The following is an 18,084-nucleotide window of genomic DNA, read 5'->3' as shown; positions in this document are numbered from 1 at the left end:
CACACACTCAAACATGAAGAGAACAACATGTTGTTAAGTAGCACTTTTTTGTGATGCTAAAACAAGGTATATATATAAGGAGTGTTGATAATTTCACCCTAAACTTGCATATTGAAAGTAGCATGTCAAAGCAAGAAGGAATCTAATAAGTAGATTATGCCTGTGTAATCACAACTCAGAGGCAGCCAGACCTATGGCATCACACATGGGACTACAGAAACTGGTACGGCATTCTGGGAATTGTAGTTTGTTTGCAGTTTTACCGTTTTGTGGCTGAACGCTGGAGGCTGCATTAGCCACTGTATTCGATTTTTTTTTTATCTAACGGGAGTAATACAAACTACACTAAGCAAAAATGTAAGAGATATATTAATGTTTTATATTTTGCATGTATTTGGATTAATACTTAATATACTTAGTTTTTGTGAACACGATCACCCACAGAACTGTATAATAAAGTTTGTTTCTAGAATTCTGTTCTTTGCATGTGTGTGTTTTATAATATGTATACCTGTCAGCACTGAGCTTTCAAAATAAGGGAGACTGCATGGGGCAGGACTCTGAAACAGGCCTTCACGGGCAGGGTTACCATATGACTTCATGCACACTAGAACACACTGGGATAGTTTAGGCTCTTCAACTCACACGCTAAAAGATTGTGGGAAGTGTAGTCCTGCTGTGAACAGTGACCAAGAGGTGTAGAATGTACCACAATGCATTGCAATTGGAAAAGCCTGAATTGTCCCAATGAACAAGGAGTCACATGGTAACCAGAATGCATGCCTGCCACAGGCTTCCCATGGGCCCTAAAGTATGACCAATACAGACAGGAAGGAACTGCACTGCTGGAAATAGTGATTTTAGAACCTGAAATGTTAGCAAAAATAATTGCTTTTGCAAAAACGTATGTAGGAGCTGAACTGGAATTTTGATTATTAAAAAAAAAGGAATTGTCACAGATAGCTGAGTTGGGTGGAGGTGTAAAAATAATCAAGCCCAGACAATGGTATGATATGACACAAGTTGTTTTCTTTTCCTTTATTAGTGTCTGCAAACAGTGGTAATCAGGACAACAAACAAAAGAAAATGTCCAAACAAAAGAGAAACGCTAACTGAAATGTGGAGAGACAAAACAAACAAAGTAAAATTATCCAGACTCTGGGTGGCTGTCCTTGCCTTTCTGGTGTCCACCCTCCTGGTTGGCTGTCTCTTTTGAATTAGTTTGTTTATGTCTGTCAAAAAAGTCACAGTGAGCATTTGTTTGGTTTTGTCCCTCAGTACCTCTCCCACACTCCTTTGTGCTTTCAGATACCACCCTCGACTGCTACAACACGGCCCCCTTTTATGTGCTGCGGAACGCCCCCTGATCAGCAGAACACCAATCAGCAATTGCCATTTTAATCTCCTCCCAATTCTGGGACTTTGCAGGACATTCCGTGTTGTTGCCCTCAACAAAGATGGTGACCGTCCTTTCGGGACTTCCGCCCCAAAGGCAGAACTGCCACATCACACCATCTCTGTTGGGGCCTTCTAGGCTGGCTCACAGCCCCCTGACGGCTGGGAGGATGGCTTACAGCACGGGATCGCTTTATCTCATCACAGGAATGTATTCTTATTTAATTTATTTAGGTATGTATAATTATTATGGTTTATGGGTTGGTATGTGCTCCTTTTCTATGCACTGCACCCTCAAGTGGTAGTTTTCTTTATAGCTAATGAATTACAGAATTCAGTGTGGAAAGTAAACAATAAAGAACACAGATGACACAGTGAGGAGGAGCAGCAGCAAATACAGTTCAACTGAAGACAATTAGTTTGTACTTTTGAAAGGAGTTCCTGGTATGGAATATTGCTGTATTGGAAGGATTTTCCACTAGTTTTATTATTGGATGTAAGTTAATAAAAGCTTACTGTATTCTGAAGATTGGGAAGTTTACACACCTGGAATTATTCTAGAAGTTAAGAGCTGGAAGTGATGTGAAGCACAGTGACTGTATGATGAGTCGTAATGTAGAGGATACCTAGCCTACAAAAACCAACAAGTGGGAAAATCATTTATGAAGCCACCACAATGTAAATTTAAAGAGACAAGAGAATCTGTCAGGGAGAAGGGCCCAACATAAGGGAAAGTGGACAAGCCTGGCTTTGGTGGACAGCTTTTAACTTTACACCAGCTTTTGTTTTCAAATGAACCCCCCCCCTCCTCCATTACTATTTCTACACACGAGGCTTCAAAATAAATTAACAGTTAAATATATTCTTAAATCAGTGATGCAGGGCTCTAGTTTGTTTCTTGTTGAAGCCTGGTTCATGACAATATATAAGTTGTATACTGAAATAGAATTTCTATATGAAAATTGTTACCTAATACATATTTAATAAAAGGGACAAATGAGGGGGGGGGTTCTTCCTTAAATTTGATCATACTAAATAACTGAAGGTATAGTAATTGCCCTGTTACTGTTCAATATAAAAATAAAGTTACAGCTCAATGGGAGGAGGAAAGTCTTTGCCCCCAGGTTCACACAGTGAATTAGTGAAGGGCCCTTGAGTAACATACCATATTGAGAATGGCCTGATCAGGGAAAATCAAAGCATTTGCTACAGCAAAGAGGAGGAAATCCCATTGACATGGCCATTCTGACATATCAAGTGTAGAATTAGTCAAGCACAAAAAATAAGCTTTTACAAGTAAGATTTTCATTTATCAATACACACTTTTTGGCAGTTTCCAGAAAGATACAACTCCAGCTACGAAGATAACCACTGAACACACACCCATTGCAGCTCCCAGAAGGGACCACACATTGAATTGGCCTGCAAGAGAACAAAGAAATAGTTAGAGGAATAAAGAGTGTTATATTTTACTTTAAACTGCAATTGTGTTCACATCATGCATATTACCACTTCTAGGCATAAAGGGAAGGGATCCATCTCTCTTCAGCTCAATTGGGCCAGAAGACACAAACACCTTTACTGCACCACCATCCATCCCTTCAGCACTGCGACCTACAGGAGGAATTAGGAGTCCATCAAAACAAATGGACAAAAATGCATGCAAAATGCCCCCCCCCCCTCTCAAACAGAGCTCTTACCAAGCCTCTGTTTCCCTGGAATGCACCGTCTGCTACAGAGGCTGTCTGATGGCCGGTTTGAATCACATATCACAACACCGCAGTGGAAGTAAATCTGAAAGACAGCACACCTTGTCAAGCAAAACTAGCATCAATAGATCAGGCAGTACCATCATCCAATGAGGATTACTGAATTGAACAACAAATATATTGCATCATAAGTGTTTCTTGCAAAAGTGCAGTTACATGTTTTCATTCCAACTCACTAAAGATTTGAGAACAGCGACTATTCGTTGCTTGCAAAGCAATCCAAACCATGCATTGTGGTACAAGATCCCCATCCCAACACTCCACTTTACCTGTCCTTTCAGTGCATCCCGGCCGCTTGTGAAGGAAAACATTTTCACTTCAAACCTCTTCAGATGGGAAGGGAACAGCACTCTTGCATTGCTGGAGACTGGGTGAAAGATGGTCAAGTACTCATCTGCAGAGTTCTCACAACTAGAAAGAGAAAGTAGGTCAGGAGCACATCAGCCACAACTCCAATTCCTAGGTTTTGTAGCAGCAATATCATATTCCTGCATCTTACCTGTCCACAACAACATCCCACTTTGGAGAGCTATTCCTGTCAGCAGAATAGGTTGCCCAGCAGTTCTCCAAAAACAATTCAGCCTGTGGATCCCTGCTGTACAGGAGTTCTACCTCAAAATACAAGGGTCTTCGCAAGTACTTCACAACAGGGTAATCCCGAGCTCCATAGAAGTCATTGTAGGTTGAATCTGCAGAGATGCAAGGGAGAATTTTATAGGTGGAAACACACTACTAGAACATCTATATTATTTCAATTGCCAAGTCATACCCAATGCAAGCCGCATGATGACTGCAAGGTCCCCCACGCCAGGCTGGACTACAGGTGCATGATTATTCTGGTACAAGAACTGTACTACCTTGGTGTCATTGACCAGATAGTGACAGGCAACTCTAAGCCTGGAAAGAGGAGATGGGGTTAGGAGAGTTTCAGGCTCAACCACAAGGATACTCAATTTGATTGCAATCCTTACCGGTAAGATGTGAACAGCACTTCATTCTCATAAGTCAGGAGGTTGTTGTCAAACTGGAAGAGAAATCACAAAAGGCTCAGGTTGCAATGAACTTGTAGATTTAGTTTGGAGCTGCATACCAAGTTGCAGACTAGCTAATATGGTACTCAGGATCATCCCCAGCTGTGTACTAACTTTGTACCAGTTTCACAATTTAAAAATAAAAAGCGTTGGTTATGAATATTGCAATTTCATAATTGAACACTTTTTTGGGACCTCATGTTTATTACAGTTAGTATGATACCACAAGTCTGTCTACAGAAACTGCTAGACTAATTTGGTATGGATTTAGTAACCTCTAGGAGGGCAACAGCAGTTATTTTGGATTTGTTGCAAATACACGGCTGGCAACTCTTGAGCTGCAATTGGTATTAACTTGTGTACTAGTTTAGTCCCATCCTACGTACTAACCACGGGATCTTCCCCAGTTAGTACGCTCCTTCCAGTTCATTGCCATTGACCCAAAAGGTCTATAGGCAGCACATGCAATGCCATAACCAAGAGTCATGTGTCGCAGCACCTTTGTCAACTGGACAAGCAGTTCAATACAAAGGTGGCATCCTTCAGATGTACACAATTCATGCAAGTAATTCAGCAGAGAGAAACACCGGTCACCATGGCTCCCCAGATTGATCCAGGGGTGTTGTGGCCAACTTGTCAATATGTTGAACCGCCTCAAAATATGGTTTTAAAATGTGTCAATACTAACCCTTCTAGTTGTTCCACAGGAGTTGACATTGAAGTAGAAAACTGCATTGATAGCATCAGACTGAAGAGGCCGGCAACTTGGATCCCTTAGTGTTAGTTGACTTGGAGACAAGCTGGGGACAGATTCCACTTTCACAGCGAGAGCTGCCATAGTTCCATTGGTGAAGCAATCTGAAACACAGCATTTGGATCCAGGTTAAGGAAACAGATTATAGCTTCAATACCACTCCATGCAACCTTTGGCCAATCTCAAAAACAGCTATCATAAAGAATGCTTGGTCTGCAGGAGAGTTACCAATCATCTTTGTAGGGAAACTGCAGGACAGAGAAAAGTCAGCCACCACAACCATGGTGCCAACATCCTTCAAGGTCAAGTCAAGCCTGCTTCTGATGCCTGAAGAACTGATCACCTACAGAGACAATACATCAGGTCAGTAATGTGTTGAACCCAAGACAACTAAAAACACATTAAAGTGCCATCACTTACTTCATATGTGGCATCAACTGAATTGTATGGCACAGTCATCCAGAAATTGGTAGCGTTGGCATTATACTTGTACAGGGCAAGCAGACTTCCACCAAGTTCTCTTGAGCCCACAAAAGGAACCCAGTTGCGACCCATGTTGCCATATGTTACCATGGTATAGAATGCAGCACCATCACAGTAGCCAGTTACTGTAGGTAGAACTGCAAGAGGAAGAGCAGTTGTCAGGGCAATGGACTGGATTGGTCAGAAAAGGGTAATTGTAGACCACAAACAAACAAACAAACAGTCAGGCACTTACTGATGTCTTTGAGAATGGCTTCGACTACAGCAGGATGAGTAAAGGGTGTATTCTCTGGCACTATATTCAGCAAGTAGGTCAGGGGCAGAATGTAGGTTCTGGTGTCTGGAGGAGTTACCTGAAAGAAAAGCAAGGGTTTGTAGGATTAAACCCAAAGTCAGACAGAAGCAACACATCCACAGGAAGCAAGTGTTTTCAAAGGGCAATTGGATGGTTGAACAGGTGGGATGTTACCTTTTGCTTCACATTGGGGTCCTCAAATGGCACCTGGAGAGTGTAGGTCTTGGATCCATTGGGAAAGACATGCTCCTGGACATTATAACCTTTTAGGTTGGCTTCTGGCACAGTTAATGTCTCTGGTCCAACTATAATTTTGACCAGCTCCACATCAGGCAGGAATGTCCCCAGGGTCACATTGAACACTCTGGCTTTAGGAACAGTGTCTGAAATTAAAGCATGCAGTTAAATGAAGGCTATGAAGAGGAGCACTGCAACAATCCCTTTGATTTACTGCATGTGGACAAGTTCTACATACTGTTTGTGACAACTGGTGGCCGAGGCATGAAAGGAGTGGTTATTGGATGAAGTACTGTGTACTTGGTCTTCTCAGGCCCATCTTGCCAGGTATGCTCCAGCATTGGTTCAATAGAGTAAGAGATCACATAGGTGTTGTCCAATACATGGCTCTGAAAGCACAGAAGCATCTTAGGAAGCAAGCTTTAAAATAAGGATTTAGAAGATGTTGAACTTCTACATACCTTGTAATATCCACCATCAGCTCCCACAGGAATTTTTACAGTGATTAGCTGGGGACCGACATCCAGTTTATAATCTCTATTATGAATCATTGCAGGGTCAAGCTTGCGACCATCAACTCCCATTTGAACATCAAGGGTAGTAATTTGTGGTGTTGGAACAAGAGAAGGTAGAACACGGGGAACATTCCATGTAATCATCTGTTCTGTGAAGGCTGTTCCATCTGACAGAAAGGAACTCCATAGACTTGGTATAGAAAATTCATACTTAAACCTAGAACAGTTCTTGAGCACCGTTACCCTCCATAAGCTTACTCACCAGTAGGACATGCAACTGCAGTGTCCACCATCATGACCATCCATCTTTGCTTATAAAAGGTGGTTGACCTTAGCACAGCCATTGGTACAGTTTGGATCTGTTAGAGGGGAGGGGGAATTTTACTAAAACAAAAGCAAGACTAGTCTACAGTCATAGTCTGGATATACTGTACTAGAGAACAATGAAGCCTAGACTACTTACCACCTGAGGCTGGCTTTCTGTGGAGTTGTATGCAGCTCTAACCAGAATTCGAGTTGGTGTAGTGTTTATGCCATAGCCATTTGTCATGGCCTGAGCAACAGTCATAGTTGTCTTTCTATTTGCTGGGAGATGGAACACAATTTTCCAGATGCTGTTGTCAGCAGCAGTTGCCTAGCAAAGAGAAAACCTCATTAGAATAGGGAGTTTGAACACAAAGCATCCCCAGTCTAAAGGATTTGTCACAGCAGATGGCTTGTTTAATAAAACATGAACTAAAACTGAAGGGTGAAATTTTAACAATGTATCACTGAAACAGTTATGATCACCAAACGTCTAATGGAACAGAGTAAATCCTCAAATACAACTGCGTACGAAAGAGCCTACGTGAAAGCATGTGGTCTGGATCGGATACAGGCAGAGTTTGTAGCCATTTATTTGTACTGGACCTTAATATATCAGTGTACCAAACTAAGACAATACTTTAAATTGCTCCTATACAGCAGACTTCAAAAAGGTATATCAGGACACATTTATCATGAAGGGTTTATAACCCTGCACATATGAAGCCACTACCTCAGTGGTTGAAATACAAGGCTTACACACTGACAAGAAAGGGTTAACTTCACCACAATTATGTTTTACCAAAACAAATCACAGAATGTTTATACAAAGCCAATGCCTTAAATGTTACACAATTCCAATATGACCACCCTCTTGGGAGACAGGTTAAAGTTAAGGGGGCCGTTAGATTTTGCTTCAACTAGATGAGACAGTAGATTAGACCTCAATTTAGGCAAGACCAAGGGGATGTGAATGAAGCAAATGCAAAGTCACATGATTCTACCTCAGGGTATGCAAGGGACCAATCAGGATCATCTTGAACAAAGTTTGGCTCAATAAGTGGCACACCTCTTCTCACAGAAACCTAAAGAATATTGAAATTAGTCATGAGTGAAGCACTTCTGTAATGACAATTAAAATACCCACACAACCCAACAAGTTATACTGAACAGCATTCACATCCTGACAGCCCTTACCTCCATGTAGTTTCTTTCACACAGAATCTCCCTCTCTGCCCATGGAGAATATCGGCATGTCATGCTCTGAACATAGGAGGAAGCTGAAGTCATAGCACTATTTGAGAAGACACTGATTTGTACTGTCAGCTTGTAGGTCTCATCATTCTGGAAACAAAGGCTAACGTTAGTCCCAGCATGTCACCATTAGAAACAAGTTTACAAGAAATAAAATGATGACTCACTGTGTTCTGAGCAAAGCAGCTCAGCACAGAAGCAAGGAACTTGGCATTTCCAAAGAAGTCAACAGTTAAGCTATATCCACACTGTGCAGCCAGTCTTGGAGAGAGGGACACAAGCGCCCCCTTATTGTCTATAGAAAGAAATTCAGATGGCCTTTTAAGAAACTGTACACATGATCAAACAATGTAGAGATATAACAACGTGAACACCCCCACCACCCCGTCCCATCTACTTTTTGCAATTTTTTTAAAAACTATTTATATTTGTAGAATTATACGCCCATTCGGAACAATAGGTTTAGAGTAAATTATTTCTAATTCTGCGCACTTGCAGTCAACAAATCTGACTAAGGTTGTAGCAGCACAGGTCTATTTAGTGTGATCAGCAACATGCTTTTAAAGCCAACGCAAGAGTTTCATACCCTGTATTTGAAAAAAAACGAAGCCTGGTTGATGCCATACAGCGCAGGAGTGCTCTGTACTTAATTCAGGTTATTAAATTACGAGTCAACACGCTTCAAAAACATACATCAAAAGCTTTCTATTCAAGAAAATTGATCACTCACCAATCACATTGATACGAAAATACTTTCCAACAAAAGACTTATCCAACATCATCATCATAACACTCCCTTGACATTCTGTCCTCACCGAGCCTGCAGAAGACAACGATACATGAAAAACACACAACCGGCAAATAAACAGGAAGCTGAAAGAACAGCTCTGCAGAAGCGACCGTTATCGTACCTAGAGGGGGGTTCTGCGTCCAAACTTCAGTGACTAACACTGCTAACAGCAATGTTATTCTGCTTTGGAAAAAAAAACACGCAAGTGAGAAACACACAATAAAATGAACGTTTCTAAAAGTAGAGAAAAGATCAACAATTACCCAAATCTAAGACAACACGACATCATTAAATCCAAGGCAGCCCCAACCGTGAACTTCTTTCACCGTTATAAAGAAACAATAATAAAAACAAACCCGTCAGTAGTTAAGTTTGGTGTTCCTTAGAGCCCAATGGGTTTATAAAGAGGTTCAGGTGCTAATGGGAGCTAATTAGCTGCAATTGATGCGCGCACCTCTTTCATATTAGTCCTCTAATTTTCAATCAGTACGTTAATTAAAATAAATAATAATAATAATAATAATAATAATAATAATAATAATAATAATAATAATAATAATAATAACCCATTTAGAAGATTGTACTTTGAATTTAAGTTTGGCAGAAGTACGTGCGGAACAAACTGGACTGTCACCGACAAGGACTGTCTGATTAAAGGCTCAGCTATGGAGGCGTGTAGTAAACAAACCCCAATGAATAATAAAAAGCAGGCCGCGCAAATGAAGAAACACATTTATATCATGCAGGAATCCAGGCAGATGTGTTGCCTGCACCGAGAATGACAGCTCGAGTTCTGATGTTAACATTCACAAGTCAATTACCCATTTTTACAATTTCCCCAGACTGATAGGTAGGCTAAGCAGATATTAAAGTAGACAATTTATTTGAGGCCACTTGATTTAAGAAACAGTGCAAAGCATCTCTTTAGCATGTCAGATTTGCCATGACAGGGGCAGTCCCGGGGAATAGAATGACCAAGTGGCAAATGGAAAGCACAGCGCTTAACCTGAAATACAACGCGCAGTATTGATTTAGAACAGAATCAACACAAATCGGATGGCGTGCTGGAAATTTGAATTGTAATCAATTTATTTAAGATTTGAAGTTCACATTTCAATTATTGAGCTTAATTACATTCATTATTTTATGTATAATTAATTCAATTAGTGTGTTGAGCATTTTCAATTTGGCATATTATCTTCGAATGTTGAGTTTTGTCTATTTGACAGCTGTTACTTCAATTCAAATGTTGAACTTTGTCGTTGATGTTTGACGCTCCGGCTTTTGCAGTTAACATTTTTGTTACATTCCACCTCTCATAGGTTTGAACACAAACGGGTTTATTTGTGAAATTGTCAGATTGTTTCTTGTGTATCCAGCGATCATCTGAACTAACTGGTTCAGTAGTCTGTTCCCGTGAATAGACAGCACATGCCTGAGGGGGTGTGTTCTGTACAGCTGTGCATTTGAGTAAAGTTTGTCGCGGAGTTTTAAACGTTCCCATGGCAACTGAGTCAACAAAACCAACATCATCACGCTTTGAGACGCAAGCTAAGGGCTAAGAAGTAAATGGTAAAAAGTGAAAGCAGTGTGAGTCAGTGGAATTTTTTGATTGTTTGATTTTATCAAATGTTCACGATAATCATGTATGTTCTGTAAATGCGGAATGCAATTAGTTGATATGTAAAAGCATGAATAAATGAATGGTGTCTATTCCTAACGCATCGGTAAAGTTCAGTATAGTGCCGCTTTTGTAGCAGCAAGCAGGCTTGATATCACTATGTAACACAATTTTTGTTCCTGGGTAGTAGGTGTTATTTCCTAATTGCTTATGCCTCAAAAGTATAGAAAATGGCTACTATTCCCCACAAACTTTGCTTTTGTTACCAGGACAGTGATATTTTGAAATTTACCTTTTTCCAATGAGAAAACGGACGAATTTGTGTCTTTTGGTTCACATAAAGTCAGAATAAAACAACATATGAATCCAAATTAACATGTATTTATACTAAAGTAATACAAAAATGACTACAAAAGATTTAGAAGTGAGTAGTTTTTCGAGATTTAAGATTATACTGTAAATCACTTTCACGAATCAGCCCCCAAATGTAGTCTCCCATCATGTTCTCGTTATACTGTCCTTGGTAGCGGCGTTCAAAGTCCATTATATCCTGGTGGAAGCGCTCACCTTGCTCCTCCGAGTACGCTCCCATGTTCTCCTTGAATTTATCAAGATGAGCATCAAGGATATGGACTTTGAGGGACATCCTTCAGCCCATTGTGCCGTAGTTCTTCACCAGAGTCTCAACCAGCTCCACATAGTTTTCGGCCTTGTGATTGCCCAGGAAGCCCCGAACCACTGCGACAAAGCTGTTCCAAGCCGATTTCTCCTTACTAATGAGCTTCTTGGGGAATTCAATGCACTCCAGGATCTTCTTTATCTGTGGTACGACGAAGACACCGGCTTTGAACTTTGCCTCAGACAGCTTAGGGAAGAAGTCTTGAAGGTACCTGAAAGACCCTTCTCTTTACTTCTAAAGACGGCTGCTCTCTCTCCGGAGGAGTGGGTACGGGGAGCTCATGGCAGTGTGGCACCGGGGCGATGGATGAAGGAAGGTCCGGATACGTGATAGCAGGTGCATTCTTGCCAGTCCGACATTTGGAAGGGTCCATCATGCAGAAGTAGCAGTTGCTTGAGTGGTCAGTGGGTTCCCGCCAAATTCTTGGGATAGCGAACTTCATGGCTCTCTTTTCCCCTCTGTACCATCCTACAAAAATACATTTATTTCACCCATGACTAATGTGTAAGAGATTCTCGCAACATTTTTCATATATGATATATTTATTCAATAACATTGAAAATTGTAAAACATTTTAAAATTAAAAACTTTTACAATTTTAAAAATTTTAACAAATTTTATAACATAAAATTCCGAGCAATAATTGTCCATCTTACCTTCCAGAGTTTTTTTTTGCAGTGCTCGCAGGTGAAATGAGGTGCCCAGGGTTTGTCTTGATCCCCGACAGGCATGCCAAAATATGCCTTGTAGGCCTCACACATCTTAGCAGATGCTTCCACGGAGTACTTTTTCACTCTTGTCTTGATAAATTTGCCGCAGACATAGCAAAATGCGTCTGCCGGATGCTTGCAGCCTCTTGATGCCATCTCAGAAAAATGCAGATATGTATCCACTTAGGCAGCTGGAACTAAACTGAACTGGTGGGCTTAAGGCCCCTGTATTTATACTACTATTTATATTACTGGAAAGTTCTAGAAAGTTCTAGAAGTTACTCCAAGTTTACTCAGCACTGAATCTATCTGGAATGTTCTGGAAAATAGGTAAATTTCAAAATATCACTGTCCTGGTCACAAAAGCAAAGTTTGTGGGGAATAATAGCCATTTTCTATACTTTTGAGGCATAAGCAATTAGAAAATAACACTTACTACCCAGGAACCAAAAAAAAAAAAAAATTGTTACACGGTGATATCTGCCTCCGGTGGCTTCTTTGAGGATTGTGAACAAATTGTGACTGAAAAAAGATCAAGAATGTACCAATCTGGCGCGAAGAAGCGTAAAAAGAAAAAAACTGAGGAAGAAAAACAACATGAGAAAGGTATTGTATTATTTGATTTAGCTCCGTTTTTATTGCTGTAGCTTGCTTGCATGCTGGCTGTGCCCAGGCGCGTAGTCACAGTGTACACATTGAGGCAGCCGAGGCCCTCGGTAAAAATCGACTCAATTCTTAATTGTGAAGACCAAAATAATAATAAAAAATGTACCCACTTTCTTTTTTAAGAGTGTAAAATTGATATATATATATATATATATATATATATATATATATATATATATATATATATATATATATATATATATATATATAAATGTTATTTTTTATTTCTTCACATTACTATAATCTCGGGCTGTGTATTTGAGTTGAGTGAGAAACTGTGTGCTAAACTCTTTCAAAGCAGGAGTCACAGTGTCAGCACCAGTCCCAGCAGTATCAGCACCAGTCTTACCGTTCAGCAGCAGTTACCAGTCCCAGCAGTGTAAGGCAACTTAAGTAGCAGTGAACCAAATGCAAGTCAATAAAGGTATGAACCCATCTACTTATTAATAGTGATGTTATATTCTTGTCCTTTTAAAATCACATATTTCTGACAGTGTGAATATGGTCATTGTAGGTTGCTGTGGTTTTGCTGGGAGACAATTAGTTTTGATCTTTGAAATAATATGGGTCATCAAATTTTAACATTAACATCATCATCCAAGAGACTTAATATTGCTTTGCAGTTTACACGAACAGTCTCCAGGCTTTGTAAGATGATAACTTTTACCTTTGTAACATGAACAGGATCTGCAAGAGGTTTGTTCAACTGTTTTTTTTTTGGGGGGGGGGTTCAAACCAAATCCTGCTTAGGGCCCCCCAAAGGGCGAGAAACAGTCCTGTCTATTACCAGTAAAACACACACACACACAAACACACACACACACACACACACACACACACACACACACACACACACAGAGGCAGCAGTTGTACAGTGTTATACAAGGAAAATAACAATATATACTCATGACACATTAAGTGTTGAGATGACGATATCACATTATTTTTACATTAGTAGCCTATTATTTATTTTACAGTTGTCACACACAGCCTACATAAAATAATAATAATAATAATAATAATAATACACATTTCAAGAATCACAAATGTATACAAATTCTGCCACCCTTTTACACAGTTGGGTTTTTACTGGAACAATCTAGGAGGTAAAGTACTTGCTAGCTGTCTGTCTGTCCATCCATCTAGTGCAGGAGTTGTTAACCCATGGTCCTAAAGAGAGCCTCAATCCTGCAGCGGCTCCCCTATAACTTTCCTGCCGTATCGGAGCGCCTGTCAGTCTGCGAGTGAACGGCGGTGTGAGCCGTGTCTTAGAGCGCATAACCTTCAAAGTAAAAAAAAAAATAAGATCCGTATTAATTTGGAATAGCATTAAAAATTGACGCAGACGTCTTCTTTTCATCCTTTCTTCATTCATCCCTTCCTCTTTTCTTTTGATATTTAGCGGAGAAATTGAACTTTTTATAGACCTCCTCGGAGTCTCCTCCCCCCTCCCTCGCTTCTGAGCTCCGTCAGCGGGCACAGTGCCGGGTTTTGTCCCCCGCCTTTAGCGCACAATGCCCCGGCTTGGCCCGTGTGGGTTTCCCGTCGCAGCCCCCAAGTGCTTCGTAGGCAGTGGCCCTCTATAATAGGCGCAGTCGAGCCGAAAGAGAGCACCAGACTCCAGCGGAGAGATAGCAGCAGCAGCGCCGCACACGATTACACCCGGCACAGAGTAGAAATGGGGACTCGGTCGAATTTACGAAGCGGTTCCCGTACTCGAAATGTCAAAGGTAAGTAAAAATAAATACTGAATCTTATAGCAGTATGGATTTACATTGACAATGATGTGTTTTATTTATTTATTTATTGTCATTTATTTTAAGTCTTTGTTAAGTTTAACACGCAGTGAGGAGCATCTAATAACATAAATGAGCAGATAGACTTCGTTTGTTTATTTTTTTTTTCATCTCTTTTCAAATATTCATTTATGTACTTTGAAATGTTATATATTTGATCATTCACATATATATTCAACACAATCTATATATTATTAAATATACGGGTTTGGTCTATGTATGTATTTCTTTGTATCGCTTGTTTTGAGTTTGCGAACATGGTCCTTTTAGTATTCCTTATTTTTAGTCGTTTTCCGTTTGATAGAAATGTCAGACATGCTCAATCCATATCAGGGTCTGCTGCTGTGTATTATAAAGAGATTTCAGACATGCTCAATCAATATCAGGGTCTGCTGCTGTGTATTATAAAGAGATTTCCGACATGCTCAATGAATATCAGTATCTGCTGCTGCGTATTATAAAGAGATTTCAGACATGCTCAATCCATATCAGTATCTGCTGCTGTGTATTATAAAGAGATTTCAGACATGCTCAATCAATATCAGTATCTGCTGCTGTGTATTATAAAGAGATTTCAGACATGCTCAGTCAATATCAGTGTCTGCTGCTGTGTATTATAAAGAGATTTCAGACATGCTCAATCAAGATCAGTATCTGCTGCTGTGTATTATAAAGAGATTTCAGACATGCTTAATCAATATCAGTATCTGCTGCTGTGTATTATAAAGAGATTTCAGATGTCTCAATCAATATCTGGAGCAGCAGTGTGGATTAGTGGTCAGGGGGGCTCTGTACTCTTGACCGGAGGCTCTTGTGTGGGTTCAGTCCCAGGTGGGGACACACACACTGCTGCTGTACCCTTGAGCAAGCAGGTACTTTACGTAGATTGCTCCATTAAAAAACCCAACTGTATAAATGGGTAATTGTATGTAAATAATAATATCACAATTGTAAGTCACCCTGGATACGGGTGTCTGCTAAGAAATAAAATATCAGAGTCTGCTAAACAGTAGAATGTATGCTGTGCCATAGGAGTCTCAGTAAAACTGCTGTGCCATAGGAGTCTCATTGAAACTGCTGTGTCATAGGATTCTCATTGAAACTGCTGTGCCATAGGAGTCTCATTGAAACTGCTGTGCCATAGGGAGTCTTATTGAAACTGCTGTGCCATAGGAGTCTCATTGAAACTGCTGTGAAATAGGGAGTCTCATTAAAACTGTTGTGCAATAGGGAGTCTTATTGAAACTGGCATAGTCTTTTTTAACTGAAGTTTATGCCATAGGGCTTCATCAGCAGGTTACAAGCTGACAAGCTAATTATTAAGTTGTATACCCTGTGTGTGTGTGTGTGTGGTCATGTCTCAGTGAGTGTGTGTGTGTTTCCCTGTGTGTATGTGTGTTCATGTCTCTCTGTGTGTCAGTGTGCGTATTTCTCTGTGCATGTGTCACTGTGTGCGTGTTTCAGAATGTGCACCTGTGTCTCTGCGTGTCTATGATGTAAACCAATCATTCTGGTTTTCAAACAGCTTGCAGGGCAATAGTGAATCACTCAAATTGTGAATGAATGTGTAAATAAATAAATTAAACAAACTAATGAGAGAGTGGGAGGGAGAGGGAGGGAGGAAAAGGAAGTGAGAGAAAGAACAGCAAGAGGGAAAGCGAGAACGAGTGACTCGTTTGGAAGTGTAAAGGGATGAACTAATGAATGAATCAACAAATTACTCCCTGGAATTCTGGAGACTGAAAGATAGATAGAAGTTTATAACCGTTTGTCTGAGGGATGCTGTGGGAGGAAATGTGGAGTAGTGGTTAGGGCTCTGGACTCTTGACCGGAGGGTTGTGGGTTCAATCCCCAGTGGGGGACACTGCTGTTGTACCCTTGGGCAGATACTTTACCTAGATTGCTCCAGTAAAAACCCAACTGTATAAATGGGTAATTGTATGTAAAAATAATGTGATATCTGTATAATGTGAAATATCGTATAATGTGATATCTTGTAAGAATTGTAAGTCGCCCTGGATAAGGGCGTCTGCTAAGAAATAAATAATAATAATAATAATAAAATGACCGAGGTTGAGACTCAGAGACAGTTTAAATGTTCAAAAATAAAGTTTTTAATAAACAAAAATACAAAATAAACCGGCACAAGGGCCAAACAAAAAGGTTTTAAACATAAAATAAACACAAAACAAAAAAAGCAAAACTTACAAAAATAAAGGTTTCCAGGCTGGGCTTTGCCTTCACTGGATTCAAAAACAAACAAACAGAAACCCAGCACACACAAAACACTCTTGTTTCTTCTCCTTCTAGAACACTCCCCCTAGCCAGGGCCTCTCCCCTAGCTTTTATCCCCTGTGGCTGGAGCCCAATTAATAAATAATTGCTGATTATTCAATTAGGGCTCCAGCCACATCCTCACATGTTTTCCTGGCACGGAGGAATTGAACCCCCTCCCTGCCAGTCCCAACCACGTTCTTAAAGACGGGGCAGTCCCCCGTCACAAATGCCTTTTCAAGCAGTCACCCCCTCAAATGTTAACATCAAAGCATATCAAAGTTTAATTTCTTTTTTTTTTTGGAATCGTCAATTATTTTTACCCCGTGATTTCTCCCCAATTTGGAATGCCCAATTGTTTTTAAGACAGCCCCTGTCTCACTGCTTCTACAACCCCCCCCCCCCCCCCCCACCTCCACACCTCCCCTCCTCCCCCCCCCACCCCCACCCCCGCAGTGACTCTTTCTCGGCTGGGAGAGGCTGGAGACAGACAAGCGCACTCAAGCTTTAGTCCTCTGAAACAACACCGTACTTCAAACTGTCAAGTCAAGCTGTCCACTTTCTTCTTTCTTTGTTTTTTTGTTTCTTTCTTTCACACTGCAAGCCCAGTGTAACACAGCCGGCTCACAGGCAGGCAGGCAGGCAGGCAGGCGGGCGTCTGGCCACCCACAGGAGTCACTGGTGTGCGGTGAGACCGTGATTACCCAGCTGACTTGAGCCCCCCTGCCTGGGTGGCATTCTGCTAATTGTGCACTGTCCCCTGGGAGCCCCTTGGAAATCCTCTAGGAATCCCCTAGGTACCTCCTAGGAGCTCCTGGCCACAGCTGGCGGTGGCATAGGCCCGGATTCGAAACAGTGCATTCTGCACTCCAGGGTGTGCCTTTACAGGATGCACCACTCGGGAGTCCCCTATTATTGTTAAAGATAATAAAATATTATAATCAGATTTGTAGGTCAAGATCCACCATAAATAAAGCGGCTTCTTGTTCCTGATGAAGTCATTTCCACCATGCTGCTGATGTGCTGCTGTGTGAGAGTGCTAATCTGGAGTGAAATGTGTTCAGGCTTTCACACACACACATTGAGAGAGACACACACATTGAGAGACACACATACGCACACTGGAGCACACACACATTGCAAGAGAAACACACTGAGACACACACACACACTGAGAGAGAAACACACTGAGACACACACACACATTGATAGAGACACACACTGAGACACACACATTGAGAGAGAGACACACACACACACATTGAGAGAGACACACACTGAGACACACACACACACTGAGAGAGAAACACACTGAGACACACACACACATTGATAGAGACACACACTGAGACACACACATTGAGAGAGAGACACACACACACACATTGAGAGAGACACACACTGAGACACACACACACAGAGAAACACACCGAGACACACACTCACACACACACATTGGGAGAGACACACACACACATTGAGATAGACACACACTGAGACACACACACACAT

General features: G+C 41.0%; 2 protein-coding genes across 3 annotated transcripts in view; one reads left to right on the top strand and one right to left on the bottom strand.

Annotated features, from left to right (window-relative positions):
- The window catches only part of LOC131705312 (zinc finger and SCAN domain-containing protein 21-like), a 118,538-nt gene that overhangs the window by 12,222 nt on the left and 88,232 nt on the right, over positions 1–18,084 (top strand). The window lies entirely within an intron of this gene.
- LOC131705303 (uncharacterized) lies at positions 2,172–9,201 on the bottom strand. Of its 2 annotated transcripts, none has more exons than XM_059007714.1 (22): positions 9,090–9,201; positions 8,948–9,009; positions 8,767–8,856; positions 8,204–8,331; positions 7,980–8,126; positions 7,787–7,867; positions 6,943–7,113; positions 6,742–6,838; positions 6,426–6,646; positions 6,203–6,353; positions 5,902–6,110; positions 5,668–5,785; positions 5,370–5,569; positions 5,178–5,292; positions 4,884–5,053; positions 4,136–4,188; positions 3,934–4,061; positions 3,664–3,853; positions 3,434–3,575; positions 3,096–3,189; positions 2,905–3,009; positions 2,172–2,817 (listed from the first exon to the last, which is right to left on the bottom strand). In XM_059007714.1, the coding sequence occupies exons 1-22, from the start codon at positions 9,113–9,115 to the stop codon at positions 2,708–2,710; spliced, it is 2,808 nt and encodes a 935-aa protein (XP_058863697.1). In that variant the 5' UTR covers positions 9,116–9,201; the 3' UTR covers positions 2,172–2,707. The 2 variants fall into 2 exon arrangements, with proteins under 2 accessions (XP_058863697.1, XP_058863698.1); XM_059007715.1 differs by having other exon boundaries at positions 8,948–9,006.

Source organism: Acipenser ruthenus, chromosome 35 (genome assembly GCF_902713425.1).
Source record: "Acipenser ruthenus chromosome 35, fAciRut3.2 maternal haplotype, whole genome shotgun sequence".
NCBI lineage: Eukaryota > Metazoa > Chordata > Actinopteri > Acipenseriformes > Acipenseridae > Acipenser > Acipenser ruthenus.
This window is presented reverse-complemented; position numbering and strand designations above follow the sequence as displayed.